Below are 18902 nucleotides of genomic sequence, written 5' to 3'. Positions count from 1 at the left end.
AAAATATGGAACCCTAGGTTCGGAGGTGAAAATGTTATTTTTCAAAGTGTAAAAACTTTAGGTAAAAGTGAAATGTTAGTTTCTAAAACTTGAGGGTGGTAAAAATAAGTTTTATAACTTTTAATGTAAATAGTAAAATAACTATTTTATCCCTTTTTTTAACAGAAGAAATTAACATAAATTTGACCATGGGTGGGAGTTTGAGTTTTTTATCTCCCGTGGGTGTAGGTTTGAAATTGGGTAAAATTTGGATGGGAAATAATCCTTTTCCCAAAAAAAAATTAGGGCCACCCAACCGAGAACTTGCTTTTCTTTCAATGGTGATCCCATCGGAAGAAATCATGTCATCAAAAATCTCAACACCAGCAGCAGCAATGAGAGACCGACAGAAATGTGCAAAACAAATTTAAAACCCCAGTACCTTAGCACAACAATGACCCATTGGCGTTCTGATTTTATTTTACTCTCTTAGTCTCTCATAACCCTTTTTTGGTTTCTTTGTCCCTCTCCTCTCTAGTCCCAGACACCAGTTTTGGTTTCTTGACTTATGCAACTCTCGTTACCACCACTACCTATCGGGTGGTCACTTTATCAATCTGGAAGACATCCTGGTTGATAAAGCTTAATGTCTTCACTCGATTGATGATGGTTGTACACCACTACCCAAGCCAACCATAAGGCGAATCAATGCCTTGGAAGAGTGGTTGTTGTGATTGCTGATGATGGTATGGAAAAATAGGTAAAGATTAAGAGTGAGTATTAAGGTATTACAGAATGTTGTGATTGTTGACAATGCCACGATCTGGGGAGTATTAAGTGTGGGGTGTTTGAACTCGGGGAAGAAATTTTGGAGGTGAAGAAATCAGGATGTGAGGTCTAGGGTTGTCAGGTTGTTTGGCTGATGATGTCGATGTTGTGACGGTTGTGGTTGTGGTTGTGGCTGTGGCAATGCTGTGGGGTGGTGAAAATAGAGTGATGGGACGATATTTGCAAAAAGTAGAAAGAAATGGGTTAAAAAGGTAAATTAATAGTGAAATAATCAGGATTTGCATTTGTGTTAAAAGTAAAATTTAAAGATTTAATTCTCTTAAAAATACTAATCTTTTATTAAAAATTTTAGTCAACCATTTATAGGAGAAATTTCTTACTTCATCTAAAATTATGCATTCAATTGTTGGAAAAATGTTAAAGACATATCTTGAGTAAGAAGATGCGATTTATGCATTCAATCATAGAAAAAATGTTACCTTGGGTGGGCAAACGTGAATCACAATTGTAAATGAGACGGTTTCTGTTGACGATGAAATTCTTTAATTTCCAAAGTCAATTAAAGCAGGAAAGAGACATTGACTCATCAAGCTTTCTTCTTCACATTCACTCAAATACTTTTTCCCTCGAAATCTTCCAACATTTAGTCCATATATATTTGACCAAAATGTTTTGAATACGAGGAACATATCCTATAATGATTTATACATGCTTATTTTAAATTTAAAAAATATATAAATAAAGTAAACTAGTGATCTTAAAAATAGACCCTGAGGTAATCCATAATCATCTTTATGTGTGTGTATATATATATATATATATAAGTATCTAATTTTGAACATTTTTGTAATATTTGAAGTTTCTTAAAAGTTTTAAATATTTAATCATTAATATTTTAATAAAAATTATTATTATAAAATAAAGCTTGTATCATGTGAGAACTAAGGTGGTGAGAAAGATCTAAAATGGAATTGAAATTCTATTGAAATATTTTAGTCGTTGGAATTCTTTTGAAATAGAAAAGGAAACAGAAATAGAAATGATTCTATTGTTTACTTATAAGATGAAATTTTTTATTGAATAAAATCAAATGTGAGATATGCGGACAAAAGTGTCCTTCCAATTAAAATAGTCTTATAAATTAAAAATTATTATTAATTTTAAATTAAAAAACTAATTATGTAAATAATAATAAAAGACTAATTATATATATAATCATAAATTTAAAGTTTTGCTTCTCTCCCTTGTTTCCTCTCTGTTTCTTCTTTCTTTCTCTCTTTTCACTTCCCAGAGAATTTTCCATTCAAGTTTGTACATTTATACAAATAAAAAGAAATCAGGAAAAAATTTTCATTACAGGTAAGAAACACAGTTGACAAACACTATAAATAAAAGATTTGTGGAACAAAATATAATGCAGCAACAAGTGCAAGGCAAGTTTTTACCTACTTGAGAGTGACTCTCTTCCACCGAGTGTCTGAATTATAGCTTCCAGGAGCTTAATTTCATTATCACGCTTTGAGATTTCTTCTTGCTTTGCCCGCAACTCTTCTGTATGTAATTCGAAAACCTCTGCAACCAAGATAAGTATTTGTTAGATAAAGTTTGCATAGTTTGTGACAGACTCGAACTTTCATTTACAATGTTTACTAGACAAATGAGATATAGCAACAAGTGAAAAAAAAACAAAGATGTTTACATATTCTGTGGTAAATTGCTCCACTGTTGTTCTTAAAAGCATTTTTCAAAATCATATTCAGCAATGTAGGCACCACAATATAAAGTAAGATGCACCATTATTGAAATCCTAAATCTTATTCAGCAAAGGTATTGCTGCACATCTGGAATCATATTGCTTCTGGGGACATAAAGAGCTAAGACAGATAGAAAACAGAAAAGCTTTTGCAGGATGTTTTCAACAAGACTTGGATTTAGCATGGTACACTGAGATGGAAGTGTTTCGTTACAATTAGGGATGATTTGAGCTGAAAGGTTTGATGTTCGGGGTTAGTTAGGTGGAAATAATAGAAAAGATTGTAGAAACTCAAAACAATAGGGTAAAAAGGGAAGAAAAATGACCTCTTGTCTTTCCAATCAATCACACACTTAGTTCACAGTTTTAAATCTTACAAGCCTAAAGACTCTTGGCCTGTAGCTGATATAGATAAAAAAACCATACAATTGTATTTAAGCTTCTACATACCCCTCATGCACATGAAATAAACACAACTACATAAACAAACACGGATTGGTGAGCTGACTATGATACCACAAGGAGAAGTTAATTGAGACAATAGACGGCAACAAGATTTAGATTGATAGAGATTTGATTGTGATATGTAAAGGATTTGAATGCAAGAATTTTCTGGAGAATAAATATGATAATAGGTAAGTGATAATCCATTTGATATGGTATAATCAACTAATATAAAGAAACCCTACCCAGAGCTGACATTAGGACTATTCCTATAACAAAACCATGAAGGAAATAATTATAGTTTAATATCGGAATAATGTAACATGCTAAAATAGTCATGTAGATGTTGCTTTCAGGTTACAGAGTCCCCTTGAACAGCATATATGGTTTTTTATGCTCCTAATTGCAGCAAATTCAGAAACCATTAAGAGTTTCAGAACAAGGGAGTATAGAATTCAGAAAAGAGGTATGAGTAAATATAGCCAAAGGTACAAGAACTGTCAAAAGAAAGGATTATGATGTAGGAAAATTAGGGGCAACAAGTTTAGGTAATTAAAGTCAACATATTTACTTCATAACTAAAACCTTGTAAAGAGCTAATAACTCATGATAGCCTCAAGAACCCAAAAGACTTAACAATAGGTGCTTCCAACAGAGCAATAGAAAACCATAACATTCCCAAAAGTAACACTCAATATAACTATCAAACCAAAAAATATGACTAAGCTAACCACCCAGGACAGCTATTCCTAAAGTAAATTGATGTTTTTGTCATGAGGTGCACCGCAGAATTAGATCTTGGCTTCTAAAGTGTTACTTTTATTCTGTAACCCAGCCATTGATGCAGCATTAATTTTCCGTAGTTGAAAATAACTTGAGGAAGCACTCCCAAGGACATTGTCCTGTGTTATTTTGGACAATGAATAAATCATTATTAACACTAACGCTGGATTTCTTCCCTTCTTTAATCAAGATTTATTTTTCAAGAGAAATAAGAATTTAAGACTACACATACTTGTTGTATTCTCAAGCTCTCTTGTGATCTCTTGTGCACGTAATTCAGCAGCCTTCTGTGCTGACTCAGCCTGTCTTTTCTCTGAACGAGCATGAGCAGCAGCTGTAATGGCAGCATCTAACTCTCTTTCCAGAGTTTCTACTCTTTGCTCAAGAACCTATTTGCAAAAGATAGCTAAAGTTAAGCATATCTGTAGTTTCTGGACAGTACTTTCGGAAGCTAGCAGGAAAAAAAATTTAGAAACACAGTAGCATGCCAAAAAGTACAGTTTACACCGGATTTCAAACCTAAAAATATTTTGATGTCCTCAAAGAAAAACTTTTTAAAGGGTGCAGTATTATGTTTATTTTCACCAATTTGCCGTTAAATTAAACCAACCAATCAGTAGCAGGTGCAAATCACAAGATCAATGACGACAAACGAATTCATATACTACAATTAAATAAAACTATTAAATCAATTAATTAACAAAGAAGATATGTTAAGGATGAACTCATACTTCGAGTGGATCAATCAATCAAGAACAAAACAATAACAGATCAATTGAAATTTAGTGCACTGACTTTGATGGTTCGAGCTTGTTCAGAGGTGAGAGAGGCTTTGGCGAAGGTCTCTTCATCGACAAAAACAGCTTTCTTGAGAAGGAGTTTTTGGAGAGACTCCAAATTGGAAGTCATCTCCGTCAGATTTACAATGGCACCTCTCCATCGCTCTTCGGTTCCTATGTTCTTCCCCTTCTCTTGCTCCATTTGTTTGTTTCAGAATTTCATAGACAAGCCACGAGCATATGAAAGATGTAATTTCAAACCTTCCCATAGCTTACAAATCATTGCTTCTCTTTTCCCTATGCTTGTTGGGCTGGGCTGGGCTTTATACTTGGGCTGACCTTAAAGAAAAACTATGAAAAGATTTTTTTTTTTTTAACAACTTACATTTTTATTTTAAAAAATCATTTAGGAGATTTTTTTTACATTTAAAAAAACCATTAATTTAGATATTATGATTTATACTATTATAAAATCATTTTAGTAATAATTTTATGAAATCAATTAAAAATTTTAATTAATTTTTTAATTTTATTTTTAAAATTCTACCAATAATAATCATTTTAGATATTATTTTTATATTTTAGGTGCTTAGTTATATTCAGTTAAAATCCTATAAATCCTTCTAGAATGCTTAATTTATTTAATTTCCCTAATTTTTCTTTTGGGAATCTTTCAGTATAAAAGTAAACAGTAACAGAAGCAAGTTACTGCGCGCAGCAGAGAGATGACAGTGGGATGGCTGAAACAGAAATGGAGGACACTGTATTCATCATGTACAATTCTGAGAGGACGTCGAGGGTTTCGATCAGATGCAGCTCTTGAAGCAATCGCCAAAGCTGGTGAAGACAGAGTACAAAACTTGGCGCTATACAATTACCCATCTTTTTCAGGGGCATTCTCAGCTCTATTTACTCATCTTTTCCACTCTCACCACAATCTCCCTTGCCTCATCTTGCCTTTCTCTTCCGTTGAACCCTTCAGGTTACAACATTTGACAATTGACGGCCTTTTAGTTTTCCTTTTTACAACATATTTCTGTATCAGTTTTATATATGTGAGAACTTTAGTTGCTGCAACTGTTAAAACGTACACAAATGTTAAAATTTTAAATTTTGTTAACTGGGTCTAAGACATTGATCAAGTTTCACTTAACTAATTTGAACATCGTGTACGTGTAAGCCTTTCTGTTTAAGTAAGATTTTCCATATTCCTCCTTCATCTATTTATTTTACTTTCAAGCTTTTGTTTCTGAGCATTGGATGAAATCTTAGACTGACTACTTTTTTTTCATTAAAGGGTGGAAGATTTGTCCATTCATGGCCTTGAGAGAGTTTATCTCCTTGATTTTCTTGGTCCAAAAGGATTTGCAGCACAACTTTCACAGCAAAACATGTGCGAGTAAGCTAAACATAATAAATTATGATACCATGATGGTATATCTTTTTATATCTATAGTGTTTTGAGGATGCAGATTGGATCGTGTTTTAATAGTTGATTCATTTAGGGTGATTGGCTTCGATCATCGAAAATCTGTACTCGCACAGATTAAAGAAGATCATCCCAAGAAAGTCACATTTTATACTGACCTCGAGAAGAGTAGCTCCACCGCCGTACATGAATATTTCTCTTCCAAGCTTGTAGAGATGAATCCTGTTGATGTAGGTAGAGAAATTCCTCCCACTTTAACAGAGTTTATTGAAGTTATCATGTGAAATAATATCTCTTGATCAAAATTAGGGGGAAGTTGCCAGTGTACTGAATTCAGAAGAGCAGGATCGTCTGAAAATTGTTCTTAAGTACATTGAAGATATGGATCTTCGTCGATGGAGCTTGCCAGACATAACTGCTTTCAGGATTGGGCTAAATGAATGGCGCTCAAAGCTGAATCTTATTACTAATCCATATATGTATGAACAGGTCCAGTGGTTGGAAATTGAAGTTCATTTTTTTCATTTTTATGGTTAATTGAGACTGATTAATGTTATAAGTTTTATATTATGTTCAAGACGATGGTGAACTGGCAGCTGGTTGGGACAGAAATAAGAGTTATTGTTTGAGGATGGTGATGAATGCATTATATTTATGTAGCAGGCATACATAGACAGCTTGGGCTAAATTTAAAATAATAAGGGTTATGAAAACGTTAGGTGACTGTACTGTGATGATGATTGAAAAGTCATACAAACAAATTTAACCTACGAGCGTGTTTCACATTGTTTATCTTAATTCTACATACCTTAAGATGATTGCTGAGTGATTACCCAACTATTTAGAAGTAGGCCCAAAAGATAGCTAGTTTCTCAAAATATATGTTCCTTTGTCACTTAAATCTGTTGAATCTAGATGTGGGATCTTGGGATGCATGTCACTGATATTCTCTTCACCATTTATCTCTATCCATAGTTTTAATAGAATTAACCATGTCATAATGTACATTTGAAATGGACCTGAGGATGAGTCATTTTATTTTGAATTATCTCTTTCCTTCATCTGCATTTGATATCATCTCAATTTATTGTTCATACTTCATTCCTGAAGTCCTAATTTCTTGCATTTAGCAGTTATTGGAGATAAGTGCCTCGGATCTGATTGCAAAGGGAAATTCCTATATTTCTGCTCGCCAAAGTGCTGCAAATAAGTTATTGGATAAGGTTTTTAGAGTTAAGTTGGGCAGAGGTTTATATGGAGAATGCCTGGTAATTATGTTATAATATTTTGAATAGCAGTCCCTTTGATACATTTTTTACCAAAACACGTTTAGTTTTGTAATTTGGACTTGCATTGACCAATTTCTTACTTAAGTCATGAGATATTATCTACTTCATGCTCTTTGCACTTGGTACGCTTAATGCATGACAAACACCTTGCTTTCTTTTTCTTTTCTCAATCTCTTTCTTCCCATGTGATGTTTCTTTTTAAGTTATTTCTCCTTTCATTATTCTGGTTGTAAGGCAGTTAGAGCAGATGGAAGTTCTAACTTAAGCGATGAAATTGGCAAGCAACTTAGTGTGAAGAGTGCTGCAGCTGGACTTAGGTAATTTTCCTTGGATCCACTCTCCTAGACCCTGACAGTTTATCATAAAAGGTTATTTGGAGAATGTATATAATTGGAAACTCAAGTTTGAAATTGGGGTCTTACTGAATGTTTGTGAAGCATAAAACCTTTAGCTTTGTGTCAAGTATGCAATCTGAAGGAACTGAACCACAGATTTTGTGCAGTAAACACATGCTTGGCCACTCAATTATTAAGGGTTTCCTCTGACCTGTTAGGTTAGCCTTTAGAGTCATCACTGGCCATTTGTTTTTTGTAAGATATACCGACCTTGCCATATTCACAGCTGTTGTTACAAAAGCCAGTTAACTTGGAAGGGGTCAATCACATAAATAAATATCCTGTTGACAACCATGCAACTGCATTATTTTTGGTTGCCAAAACAAGTGTCACCTATGTCTACCCAATGTCATGACTTTAAACAATTTTTTCCTTCCCGTAGAGTTAGTTTCCTTCCCAACAACATATAGGTTTTGATCCATAATTGATTTAGTAATTCTGATTCATAGGGTTAATTTTAATTTAATCCAGTTAAATTCATGAAATGGTTTCATTCTTGAAAAGGTAAATTATGGCTGTTGGGATGGAAACCAGTCTGGTCCTTATTATTCAAACTAAATAAAACAGAGTTAGATTCATTGGCAGGGATGTCAAAGTTTCACTTCTGGGTCATTTTTTAAACCCCTAAACTCTGTATTTGGCTCTATTTTATTGGAGGCTTCTATATTTGTTATTGAATTATGACATTATGTATTTTTTGGCTCCAGTTTCAGAAGATTTCCATGATAATTTGTTCTTCTTTACTCATTTCAATTGGAGTGGTCTTGGGCTGGTTTTGTCTTGGTCTTTTATCTAGTTTCAGGGGCTGTTTTCTTTGTCACCTATACATCAGCCAGCTTTCTTTTAACACAGCCCACAAATCGAGTGGGTTTGGTCCCCATGGCAATCTTGATCATGCCCTGCTCATCCCAGTGACTCATTTACAGTTTTTGGTTGTTTCTTTACATCTTGTATGAAACTTGCTCACCAATTAACAATTTCTTTGGTTGTGGTATAATCAAAATGGTTATCAACTTATAAAAATACATTGATGATTTCAGGGCCATAGGAGCTGTTGTACACATGCAGCGGAATAATCTTAAGATGTGCTTGAGGAGTACAGACAGTGCTACTGATACTTCTGAGATTGCAAAGGTGTGGAAATTAGAGTCAATGCCATTTCATATTTTGCTTCATTAAAATGTGAATATTTCTGGATAAACTTGTAACCCAAGTCTTCCTTGTGTCGTTAAATTTCCAGGCATATGGTGGAGGTGGCTCTGCAAGTTCTAGCTCCTTCATCATAAGAATGGATGACTATAATCAGTGGCTTTCAGTAAATAAATCATAGTGCCTCAAGGTGCAATGGTAGATTATCATGCCGCTTCCTGTATCAACCCTTCCATCTGTAGCATCATGATGATTTTCATCAATAAAAACATATTGATGGTAGTTGAAGCTTATAACTTATCTGTGATATTAGGTTCATTTTGTTGTATTATTTGGATTAGAGAATAGAGAATAAAAAAGAAAAAAAAGAAAAAGAGTTTCTAGAATAGATTTACATTGAGATAACCCACTCGTGTATTTTGAGAGATTTTACATATGATACAACTAAGAAAACTTGATGCTCCAAACATTAGCACTACTTCAGACTGACAAGCGATTTCATCAAGCCGGGTAAAATCCAATAGAATGGTCGAGATTGACGACAAGACTCGCATATTTACGAAAACAACTCCGTATATGAGGTGTTTTAAGAGTTCTGAAATGTGTCAAACTGAGTAATGACAAATTTATATATGGGGTAATTTCATTGAACTGTGATATGTTGGTTAACGAAATTCTAACCCTTGGGTTGGTGATTATTTTGTATAACCCTTATAAGAGGGTTATTCTGGTTAATAACCTGAAAGTGGCATATTTGAAGCTCCTTTTGAGGGTCATCAAGGGAAGGTTTAAGAATTTTAGGCGTGCTAATTACTATTTTCATGCAATGTATTTGTGAATTGTAACACAAAGAAACATGATATGTGGCAACAATCTTAATTTGAAGGTGAGTTAAAGGAGATAATTACTGTTTACTTCATTTAGATTATCGTTTATATGTTGTGTTTATTCAATATTGCAATGTACATATTTTTTTTACCTTTTGACCCATTTCTCTCAAATTTGACCATAAGATATAAAGAAATTTCATAGCCTTTGAAAATTCATATGAAGTCAGAAACAAATATAATGATATTTTCCTTGTTATAACCATCGTTTAATGTCCACTGAAATCACCTCAACGTTTGAACCTAAATTAAGTGAAATGGAAACAAAACCAGAAACCAAGAACTGGTTTTCAATTGTCTCTATAAAAGTTCTGTCCCTGTTTTCACTCTTTCACCCACAATTTATTCAAGCAAAAACACTACTATTAGATAAAGGAAAAGAATAAGATATTTTGATTGTGAATTAGTTTATTATTAATTTGAAACTTTTTGGTTGGAATGGGTGGGAGGGGAAGATTCAGAGAAACTACACAATCATCCCTACACGAGTCTTTGTTTTCTCCGACAATATCTTTTCAATTTAATGTTCTTTATAATCATTTCTTAAATGCTGATTAATCTTATTTGAAAATTCTTTTGTTGATGCTCAATATTGAAGAAAGCAGAGCCAAAGGATTTTAGTCCGTTGATTCTGATCTGGGTTTTCCTTTTTTAGGCCATTTTGTGCCGTATTTCAAGATTTCCAATGGGGTAAGCTGCATCAAATTGGAGGGGTTTTTTTTTCGTTCATATGATTGCATGAGTGGTATAGGTTTTGAAATTTTGAATATTCGTTGTTTCTCAGGGATTCGATGAATGGTCAACTTTGAAAACTTGGTGGGTTGAATGGATTGATATGATTGGTGAATAATTCTGATCTGGGTTGTTAGTTTTTGGATCTATAGAGTTGGTTGTATCTTGTATTGAGGCGTTTAGGCTAGTTTCATTTGAAAACACTTTCTGCATATATGTTGTTGAATCAAAACTGAAGAAGGTTTTTCATAAATAATTTGCATTTTCCTTTCTGTGAATCCAATTGGTTGGTAAGCAAATTTAAATATAGGAGTTTTAGGATTGAATTATTTTAATGTATATTCATTATTATCAAATAAGGCTATAAGTTGGATAAAGTCATGGAACGAGAAGAGCGATTTGGTCATGGGGAAGAAGATGATAGAATAAACTCTGGGGCAAATCGCCGCATGGAATCGCGGATGTACCAAGGTAGGCATTTTCCGCCTATGGTGAGACAAAAAGCATATATATTTGATGGAGTGGGGGGTTACTATATTAAGGAATGGGACCTTACAGAAGGCATAGGCAATGAATTTTGTTGGTACCATGTTGAACTTTCAAAAGTAAACCAGAAGCTTACTCAATCTGCACAATACCTTATAAATGTCCTTTGCCCGCCTTTGAAGCTTCAAGACATTCTTTCACTTGTCAGCAATGGACCATTTTGTGGCCATGTTGACGGGGCACTTGTGTTTAGGGTTAATTCACATGGTCCTGCCTCTAGTGATTTCACATTCAGAATTGCTGCTAGAGTTACGCAGAATTCAGTCATTACTGTGTCGTTGGGTCGTGTTCCTAGGCTGGGTTTCTCGCCTACTGGCCATACTCTTCTTTCTGAGATTCCTAGTGTGGAAAGTCCCTCAAGTAATATAGATGAGCCAAAGGAAGGAAGTGGGATTGTAATAAAGGAGCATGTCCTTGAATTCTTGTTAACAATGAATCATTCTGAGGAAGCTGATAATCCAGTTCCAAGATCTGTCTCGAATCTTCTTGTTCACATCGTTGATACACACATTGATCACCTTCAAGATGTTGTGACTAAAACGGAGATTGAGCTGGATTCTATGGAGCTTGAATTGGATAAAGGTCAGTTAGGTTAAAACAATCTATGGTTTATCCTACATACTATAAATTGTTGCATATCTTGTGATCAGATTATGTCTACAGAAAACTTACTGCTTTTTTCAGTCTTTAAGATTTTAATAAAAAAACTCCTAGGTTTCATGCTCGTCTTAGTGTAATGTTAGTTTGGCATATCTAACCATATTGAGGTGGTTGTTACTTTGTCTGAACTTGACACATCTTTGAAATTTGGTCGCATGCATGGGTATAATTAGACATATACCCTTAGACATATTCTTTCTTATTTTCACTTAATAGGTTTGTAGTATCTTCAATCCATTTTGACCATACTTGACGGGTGTCAAAACAAATTAGTGGCTTGTAAGAAATCTGGCTTTGGGCCTAAGCAATATGAGAACTCTTAATTATTGAAACAGCATAAAAAAGTGGTCATTTTGTTGCAAAACTGGTAATTCTGACTTATTCTATATCTGCATGCTTGAAAACAAACCATAATCATGTATCCTAGAGGTTATTTCTTTTCAAACATTATCTTTCTCATCGTACACTATAATTATATTATGAACATAGGTCACTGTTTCACTTTGTTCATCATATCATCCCTCAGCAAGCATCCATTTAATCAATTTAAGGAAAAGGTAATGCTAACTTTTTAACTTATTTTTTGTTTCCTGGCCACTATTTTGCCATGTATAGATAAAACTCAGTCCTTACGTTTAGTTGTGTAATGTGAGCCACCTTCTGCAATTTTTTCTCCTTTCTCCCTTTTTCCTGGATCATGTGATAGGTGCGGAAAGATTAAAATTTCAGTCCATATAGGTGTCGATAGACAGAGCTTGTTGAGGATAGTTTGTTGTTACTGTTGATTTGTGATGAGGTTTACATATAGATTGAAAGTAATCATATTGAATTGAATGAATCAAGTTATCTAATGATGTTTAGAGTAAATCAATATTTTAATTGATAAGAGATTAATTCAATCATTGCAATGGATTATTGTGAAGCATATTTGCCCAATTCATTGTTATTCTACTGTGGTATATTATTTGCAAAGGGAGAGTTAAAATTAAAAATGGTAAGGCATATCATATTATGCTGTTGATTCAGCAGATCATTAATTGGACTTCACAAATCCTTTGATTCGCACAGGATTAGCACTTAGTAACTAACTTCAGCACACCTTTCATCCTTACAGGTTTAGCACTTCATGAACTTAACATTCAGTGAACTGATCTTTAAGTTTGTTTCCATCTTAATTTTATGCATAACTAGTTTCTCTTCCAAGTCCATATTGTTCTGTTTGAATTGATATAGTCTACTTACGAGATGAACTTACTTGATAATTGTGTTTTATCACAGGTGGTTTTGCTTTAAAGAAAAAAATGCTGGATGACAGAAGACTTCCCAAAATGCTTCTTAATTTGCAGCGCCTCCTGCAGGTAACATTTGGCCCCTACCTATCTATTTGAATGGGCATGCATGGAAGCAAAGAAGAGTTATAATCAAATTTTAATTTACTTGGGATATTCATAATTGGCTTTTGACCGCAGGGGTGGTTGAAAACTCAATTACCTGATAAGAATCCATAGAGTCCTCAAATACTTGAGCTAAAAAGGCTAAGCCCACGGTCCTTATAATAAATGAAGAAGTCCAACTCTTTTGGGGTTCTGCTCATCATGGCACTAACTTTATGAGTTGAGAATACTTCAGTTTTTTCCTACTGGAAATCAGTATTAGGGATCCAGTAAAGTTTATCCTAACATTTAAACAATCTATTGTGTCTATTGATATTATTTGTTATTTAACTTTGGAAGTTGGGTTTTATATTTCCAGAATCATTACCAGAGGCATCTAACGGCTCCTTGGACTGCAGGTGATTGCACATGGGGAGCAAGTATTTCCACGGGTCAAAGAAAAGTGTGCATCAAAAGATTGGTTTGCTCCTGAAGATGTTAATGCCCTAGAAGAGTTAGTTAGCCAGCTTAGGAGATTAAAAGATAATGTGGGTTTTATAGTAAATCGTGTCACAACAATTCAAGCTGGTCTGGATAGTTGGCAGTCTGAACAAATAAACAGAAAGTTGTACTATCTATCGTTTCTTTCAATAGCATTCCTTCCTTTATCCATTATCACCGGAGGTAAACTCTCTCTTCAATCTAAAGTTTTGCTACTGTAAAATTTTAGAGGCATCACTATTGTTGCAATTAATAAGCATCATGCATTTGTATCAGTGTTTGGAATGAATGTGGGAGGAGTTCCATGGACGGGGCAGAGAGACCCAGAGCTCAAAGATGGTTTCCGCAATGTCATGTTTCTATGTCTAGCAATGCTTCTTTTGGTTCTACTATGCTTCATTTTCCCATATCTTTATACTCGAATCCTTGCTTGGCAGAGGTTGAGGGCTATGAGAAGAAGTTGGTCTTTCAACAGGAAATCATTCCTTAAGAGGTCCGTCGGGGTTCAAGTTCAAGAAAGGGGAGGATACCTCAGAATCTGAAAATAGAAAGGAAATGTATAATATCATTGTCGTACATGTCCTTTCAAACTTTCTTCATTTCGCATTTGCAGAATAGGTATCTACGATTCTTTTTCACCTCAAATTCTCGCTTTATACCAGAAAATTACCATCTTGCTTCCCGAACAAATTTGGTTTTTCCTGGTTCTTGACTGAGTTACAGAGAGGAGGTGAAGTTATTATGTAGGAGGTTAGCAAAATCTTGTCTGGAGTTGAAGTGGTTTGTAGATTTTTTCTTCAATTCTTTGAATTTGTGGTAACATTTTAACAGATTGTACGGATGTTATGAACTTGTGCATGTAAAAAATTGTATTTACAGAGTTGTATTTTAGTGGCAACACTGGAATGACCTTATTAATTTTTTGTCATCTAAAAGAGTAATAAGATGACTAGCAATTTGTTCCATGGACAGCCTTGTTCTGATTTACAGTAGATTTTAATGGGGAAGGTTTGGGTTTTTCATGGAGGGTAACCCATTATTAGCATTAAACATTTAAGTAGCACATTAATAACCATATCTAATCAATTGAACAAACTGAATAAGAACTTCAATTTGACTCGGTTGCTAACGTCAATAAAAAATTCTTTAAAATTCTTTTTTTTTTCTAAATCCTAAATAAGCTTGAATTCAAAATCTCTTAAAATTATTTTATTTTATTTTAAAATAATTTTTAAATATTATTTTTAAACAGATTAAATTATTTCTTTTAATAAATCGATGTCTGATACGGTTTTGAAAATATTAGAATAGAGCATCACTGATTATTTAATGAAAAATGAAAAAGTTATGGGATTTTTACGGAGATTAAGTTGCCCTTAAAATTTTAATTTTGTTTAATTTTGATCAATGTAAATAACGAATTCAAAAGTCTGGTGTTCCGGTAATTATCCGTTCCCGTTTAAGGGAGATTTCTAGAAATTAAAACCCCTTTCTCAAGAAAAGCTTCCCTGCCTGCAACGTGGCATCACCTGAAACAATCAAAATAAATCACACAGACGACACCGTTTGACGAGGGACCGTTTTCGCTACATGCAGTTAGGTCGACCTTGTCGTAATTTCTTAAAATACAAATCTAGAACCTTCACGCAATCCATTCTCAGCCGCAGACAAGGTTATTTCATTTACACCCCCCAATATTTTATTTTATCATAAAAGTTTAAATAATTTAAAAATTAACGCAAACTCCCTGTCAACTCATCAGTGTCACGTCATCAAGGCAAAAAAAAAAATCTATTACGTTAATTCATTTAAGCTATTAAATTATTATAAGACAAAGGAAGATAATTTAATATATATCTAGAAAAATGAAATGTAATCCTTCAGTGTTGAATTCTCAATTTAAATTACAGGAAAAAGGATACACCGACAAAACTCCTATTAACCAAAAAAAATTGCAGCTGATACTGGGTATTTCTGAGAAAATGTAAAGTTGTAGAGGATATATAATAGTCTTACAATTTGTAGGACTGAAATGAATTAACTCAAAATCTTCAACGATCTATATAAATTTACCCACGAACCTCCTCTAAACCCTAGTCCAAAACCCTTTCATTTCTGTCACTCTCCTTCCAGAGACAAACGTCGTTAGCTCATGGCCGCCGCAGCTTTACTCCGTTCAATCCGACGCCGTGACGTCGTTTCTGCTCCTCTTTCCGCCTACAGATGCGTAAGTTTCAAATCCTCAACCTCTGAACTTTTTATAATTTGGTTTTTATCTTATGGTTATGATTGATCTATATAACATGTTCCACTAATTGCTTAATCGATCCCTGTTTTGCTTACAAATTATATAAGGCGTCAAGTTTTAGCCTCTGATTGCTTTTTGCAGTTGAGTGTTACTCTGTTTGTCAGCTTGTCTCTTTGATGTTTTAGGGATATCTTTATTTATATATTTAGCAAAATTTTGCAGCGACCGGTTCAGTTTTAACGTTCGAGTTTCTTCCCTAAATTATGTTGATGTTGTGAATTCATGATCTATATGTGTTTCGGCTATGTTTTGTTTTCCGACTCTTGCATTGAGGTTTAGGATCAGAGGGTGTACTAAGCTTTACGCATGTGATTGGGTTCTCGAGTCTGACTATCTTGTGACTCCAATTGTTTTTGCAGTTGACTAACAATGTCAAGCCCTCATGGACTCCTTCTAATCTGGGCAACAGTTGGGCTGGTTTGGCAAGACCTTTCAGGTACTATGGGTTTAGCATGTCATATTAAAATTTTCATTTCATTCATCTTTATTTAAAATTTTTTGAAACTTTTTCTGGTCATAGTTCAAAGCCCGCTGGTAATGATGTTATTGGGATTGATTTGGGAACCACTAATTCATGTGTTGCTGTCATGGAGGGAAAGGTATGTGTCAGTTTTGTGTCTTGAATAATTTTTCTTTATGACATTTGTTAACAAGGCTTGATGTTGTAGATAATGCTCCCTTTTTTTTGCATAGAATCCTAAAGTTATTGAGAACTCTGAAGGAGCACGGACCACACCATCGGTGGTAGCTTTCAATAATAAAGGAGAGCTCCTTGTGGGTACACCTGCAAAACGACAGGCTGTGACCAACCCAACCAACACAGTGTTTGGGACAAAGCGTCTTATTGGTAGACGATTTGATGATCCCCAGACACAGAAAGAAATGAAGATGGTTCCATTTAAGATAGTCAAGGCCCCTAATGGAGATGCTTGGGTTGAAGCCAATGGACAGCGGTATTCTCCAAGTCAGATTGGAGCCTTCATTCTGACCAAGATGAAGGAAACTGCAGAATCTTATCTTGGAAAGGCTGTTTCAAAGGCTGTGATCACTGTTCCAGCTTATTTCAATGATGCTCAGAGGCAAGCAACAAAGGATGCTGGTAGAATTGCTGGTCTTGATGTTCAAAGAATTATTAATGAGCCGACTGCTGCTGCACTTTCTTATGGAATGAACAACAAAGAGGGCCTAATTGCTGTTTTTGATCTTGGTGGTGGAACATTTGATGTTTCAATTCTTGAGATCTCCAATGGTGTTTTTGAGGTATAAATCGTATTTAATTGTTATGGTACTTCATTTAGTTAATTCAAGCAATGCTAATGATTATCTTATCCAGGTAAAAGCAACAAATGGGGACACATTCTTGGGTGGAGAGGACTTTGACAATGCCTTGTTGGAGTTCTTAGTGAGTGAATTCAAGAGAACAGAGAGCATTGATCTTTCAAAGGACAGACTTGCCTTGCAGAGGCTTCGCGAGGCAGCCGAGAAGGCGAAGATAGAGCTTTCATCAACATCCCAGACTGAGATTAATCTACCATTTATTACCGCTGACTCATCTGGTGCAAAACATTTGAATATCACTTTAACCCGATCCAAGTTTGAATCCTTAGTGAATCATTTGATTGACAGGACTAAGGCCCCTTGCAAGAGCTGCTTAAAGGATGCCAACATCACTGTAAAGGATGTTGATGAGGTCCTTCTTGTTGGAGGCATGACTAGGGTACCTAAGGTCCAAGAAATAGTCTCTGAAATCTTTGGAAAGAGCCCAAGCAAGGGAGTGAATCCTGATGAGGCAGTTGCCCTTGGGGCGGCTATTCAAGGTGGTATTCTTCGAGGGGATGTTAAAGAGTTGCTTCTCCTAGATGTAACACCTCTATCACTTGGTATTGAGACACTTGGTGGTATCTTCACAAGGCTCATAAACCGCAACACAACAATTCCAACAAAGAAGAGTCAGGTAAGTGGTTATATAGAGTAATGCTACATTTCATTTGAATCTTTTTGGGGTTTCTAGTTTGCAAATCATGTTTGAGGATTAATTATTTAAGCATGCTGTTGTAAAAAATTACTAGTAGGGTGAACAACTGCAGCCTGATTTGTCTAGGCGGTAGTTATCTACTTAAGTTATACTTGAGACATCCATCTGCTCTGTTGTGTTTAACCAATGTTACCTTTGAGTTTACAGGACTAAGGTTTGCATTTTAGCCTAGAATCTAACTAATATGCCCAAGTTGCAGCTTTATGCTCTTCTTGTTCTCTGCTCTTTTTTTTCTGTGTTGTATTCCTTTTTATTGGTGGTTCTTTTGTCTGCAGGTGTTCTCAACTGCAGCTGACAACCAGACTCAGGTCGGTATTAAAGTACTGCAGGGTGAGCGTGAAATGGCATCTGACAATAAGCTCCTGGGAGAGTTTGAACTTGTGGGCATTCCACCTGCTCCTCGAGGAATGCCTCAAATTGAGGTAACTTTTGATATCGACGCCAATGGTATCGTCACTGTATCTGCCAAAGACAAGGCCACTAGTAAGGAACAGCAGATAACTATTCGCTCATCTGGAGGACTGTCAGATGATGAGATTGAGAAGATGGTCAAGGAAGCTGAATTACATGCTCAGAAAGATCAGGAAAGAAAAGCATTGATTGATATCAGAAACAATGCTGACACCACTATCTACAGCATCGAGAAGAGCTTGAGTGAATACAGGGAAAAGATTCCTGCTGAAGTTGCAAAGGAGATTGAGGATGCTGTGGCTGATCTGAGAACTGCAATGGGAGGTGATAACATTGATGAAATCAAGGCTAAGCTTGATGCAGCAAACAAAGCAGTTTCCAAGATTGGACAACACATGGCTGGTGGTTCTGGTGGTGGTGCCGCATCAGGAGGTTCTCAGGGTGGGGAGCAGACTCCAGAAGCTGAATTTGAGGAGGTGAAGAAGTGAATGCAGAGTTGATAACTTCATTTTGATCTGTTTTAGGATATATGTGATTTGAGTCGACTTTTGTATCTAAAATATAAATGGTTCTAAGTACTCGAATTGTATTTTGAGAACTAGTTAAGAAAATTGAAGCATAAATTTTTCTGAAAATAGTTCAGTTGTGGACTTTAGTAAG

General features: G+C 35.0%; 4 protein-coding genes across 6 annotated transcripts; 3 read left to right on the top strand and 1 right to left on the bottom strand.

The window, feature by feature from the left end:
• Positions 1 to 1950: 1950 nt before the first annotated feature.
• On the bottom strand, positions 1951 to 4793 carry LOC123213128. Its single transcript, XM_044632487.1, has 3 exons — positions 4544 to 4793; positions 3981 to 4137; positions 1951 to 2340 (listed from the first exon to the last, which is right to left on the bottom strand). The coding sequence occupies exons 1-3, from the start codon at positions 4727 to 4729 to the stop codon at positions 2210 to 2212; spliced, it is 474 nt and encodes a 157-aa protein (XP_044488422.1). The 5' UTR covers positions 4730 to 4793; the 3' UTR covers positions 1951 to 2209.
• A 388-nt stretch (positions 4794 to 5181) lies between these two features.
• On the top strand, positions 5182 to 9079 carry LOC123214155. 3 transcript variants are annotated; one of them, XM_044633903.1, is made up of 8 exons: positions 5182 to 5509; positions 5825 to 5926; positions 6000 to 6186; positions 6266 to 6445; positions 7090 to 7224; positions 7480 to 7562; positions 8681 to 8774; positions 8855 to 9079. In XM_044633903.1, the coding sequence occupies exons 1-8, from the start codon at positions 5253 to 5255 to the stop codon at positions 8870 to 8872; spliced, it is 1056 nt and encodes a 351-aa protein (XP_044489838.1). In that variant the 5' UTR covers positions 5182 to 5252; the 3' UTR covers positions 8873 to 9079. The 3 variants fall into 3 exon arrangements, with proteins under 3 accessions (XP_044489838.1, XP_044489836.1, XP_044489837.1); XM_044633901.1 differs by having other exon boundaries at positions 5183 to 5509; positions 8881 to 9079; XM_044633902.1 differs by having other exon boundaries at positions 5185 to 5509; positions 6033 to 6186; positions 8881 to 9079.
• A 719-nt stretch (positions 9080 to 9798) lies between these two features.
• On the top strand, positions 9799 to 14453 carry LOC123214154 (zinc transport protein ZntB-like). Its single transcript, XM_044633900.1, has 6 exons — positions 9799 to 10366; positions 10461 to 10492; positions 10769 to 11536; positions 12893 to 12972; positions 13407 to 13671; positions 13765 to 14453. The coding sequence occupies exons 3-6, from the start codon at positions 10789 to 10791 to the stop codon at positions 14028 to 14030; spliced, it is 1359 nt and encodes a 452-aa protein (XP_044489835.1). The 5' UTR covers positions 9799 to 10366; positions 10461 to 10492; positions 10769 to 10788; the 3' UTR covers positions 14031 to 14453.
• A 1034-nt stretch (positions 14454 to 15487) lies between these two features.
• On the top strand, positions 15488 to 18877 carry LOC123215114 (heat shock 70 kDa protein, mitochondrial). The gene is made up of 6 exons (XM_044635180.1): positions 15488 to 15715; positions 16156 to 16232; positions 16317 to 16395; positions 16490 to 17056; positions 17130 to 17750; positions 18107 to 18877. The coding sequence occupies exons 1-6, from the start codon at positions 15641 to 15643 to the stop codon at positions 18728 to 18730; spliced, it is 2043 nt and encodes a 680-aa protein (XP_044491115.1). The 5' UTR covers positions 15488 to 15640; the 3' UTR covers positions 18731 to 18877.
• The last annotated feature ends 25 nt before the right edge of the window (positions 18878 to 18902 follow it).

Source organism: Mangifera indica, chromosome 4 (assembly GCF_011075055.1).
Source record: "Mangifera indica cultivar Alphonso chromosome 4, CATAS_Mindica_2.1, whole genome shotgun sequence".
Lineage (NCBI taxonomy): Eukaryota > Viridiplantae > Streptophyta > Magnoliopsida > Sapindales > Anacardiaceae > Mangifera > Mangifera indica.
This window is presented reverse-complemented; position numbering and strand designations above follow the sequence as displayed.

Bases quoted from the DNA above. Each gene is read 5' to 3' on its own strand.
- LOC123215114 (XM_044635180.1), top strand. From the start codon at position 15,641: ATGGCCGCCGCAGCTTTACTCCGTTCAATCCGACGCCGTGACGTCGTT. The intron at 16,233-16,316 runs GTACTATGGGTT...TTCTGGTCATAG, and splicing joins GGTTTGGCAAGACCTTTCAG to TTCAAAGCCCGCTGGTAATG. The intron at 17,057-17,129 runs GTATAAATCGTA...TATCTTATCCAG, and splicing joins TCTCCAATGGTGTTTTTGAG to GTAAAAGCAACAAATGGGGA.
- LOC123213128 (XM_044632487.1), bottom strand. From the start codon at position 4,729: ATGGAGCAAGAGAAGGGGAAGAACATAGGAACCGAAGAGCGATGGAGA. The intron at 4,138-4,543 runs GTCAGTGCACTA...TTTTGCAAATAG, and splicing joins AACAAGCTCGAACCATCAAA to GTTCTTGAGCAAAGAGTAGA. The intron at 2,341-3,980 runs GTATGTGTAGTC...TCTTGGTTGCAG, and splicing joins AGAGCTTGAGAATACAACAA to AGGTTTTCGAATTACATACA.
- LOC123214154 (XM_044633900.1), top strand. From the start codon at position 10,789: ATGGAACGAGAAGAGCGATTTGGTCATGGGGAAGAAGATGATAGAATA. The intron at 11,537-12,892 runs GTCAGTTAGGTT...GTTTTATCACAG, and splicing joins GGAGCTTGAATTGGATAAAG to GTGGTTTTGCTTTAAAGAAA. The intron at 12,973-13,406 runs GTAACATTTGGC...CTTGGACTGCAG, and splicing joins ATTTGCAGCGCCTCCTGCAG to GTGATTGCACATGGGGAGCA.
- LOC123214155 (XM_044633901.1), top strand. From the start codon at position 5,253: ATGACAGTGGGATGGCTGAAACAGAAATGGAGGACACTGTATTCATCA. The intron at 6,446-7,089 runs GTCCAGTGGTTG...TGCATTTAGCAG, and splicing joins ATCCATATATGTATGAACAG to TTATTGGAGATAAGTGCCTC. The intron at 7,563-8,680 runs GTAATTTTCCTT...TGATGATTTCAG, and splicing joins AGTGCTGCAGCTGGACTTAG to GGCCATAGGAGCTGTTGTAC.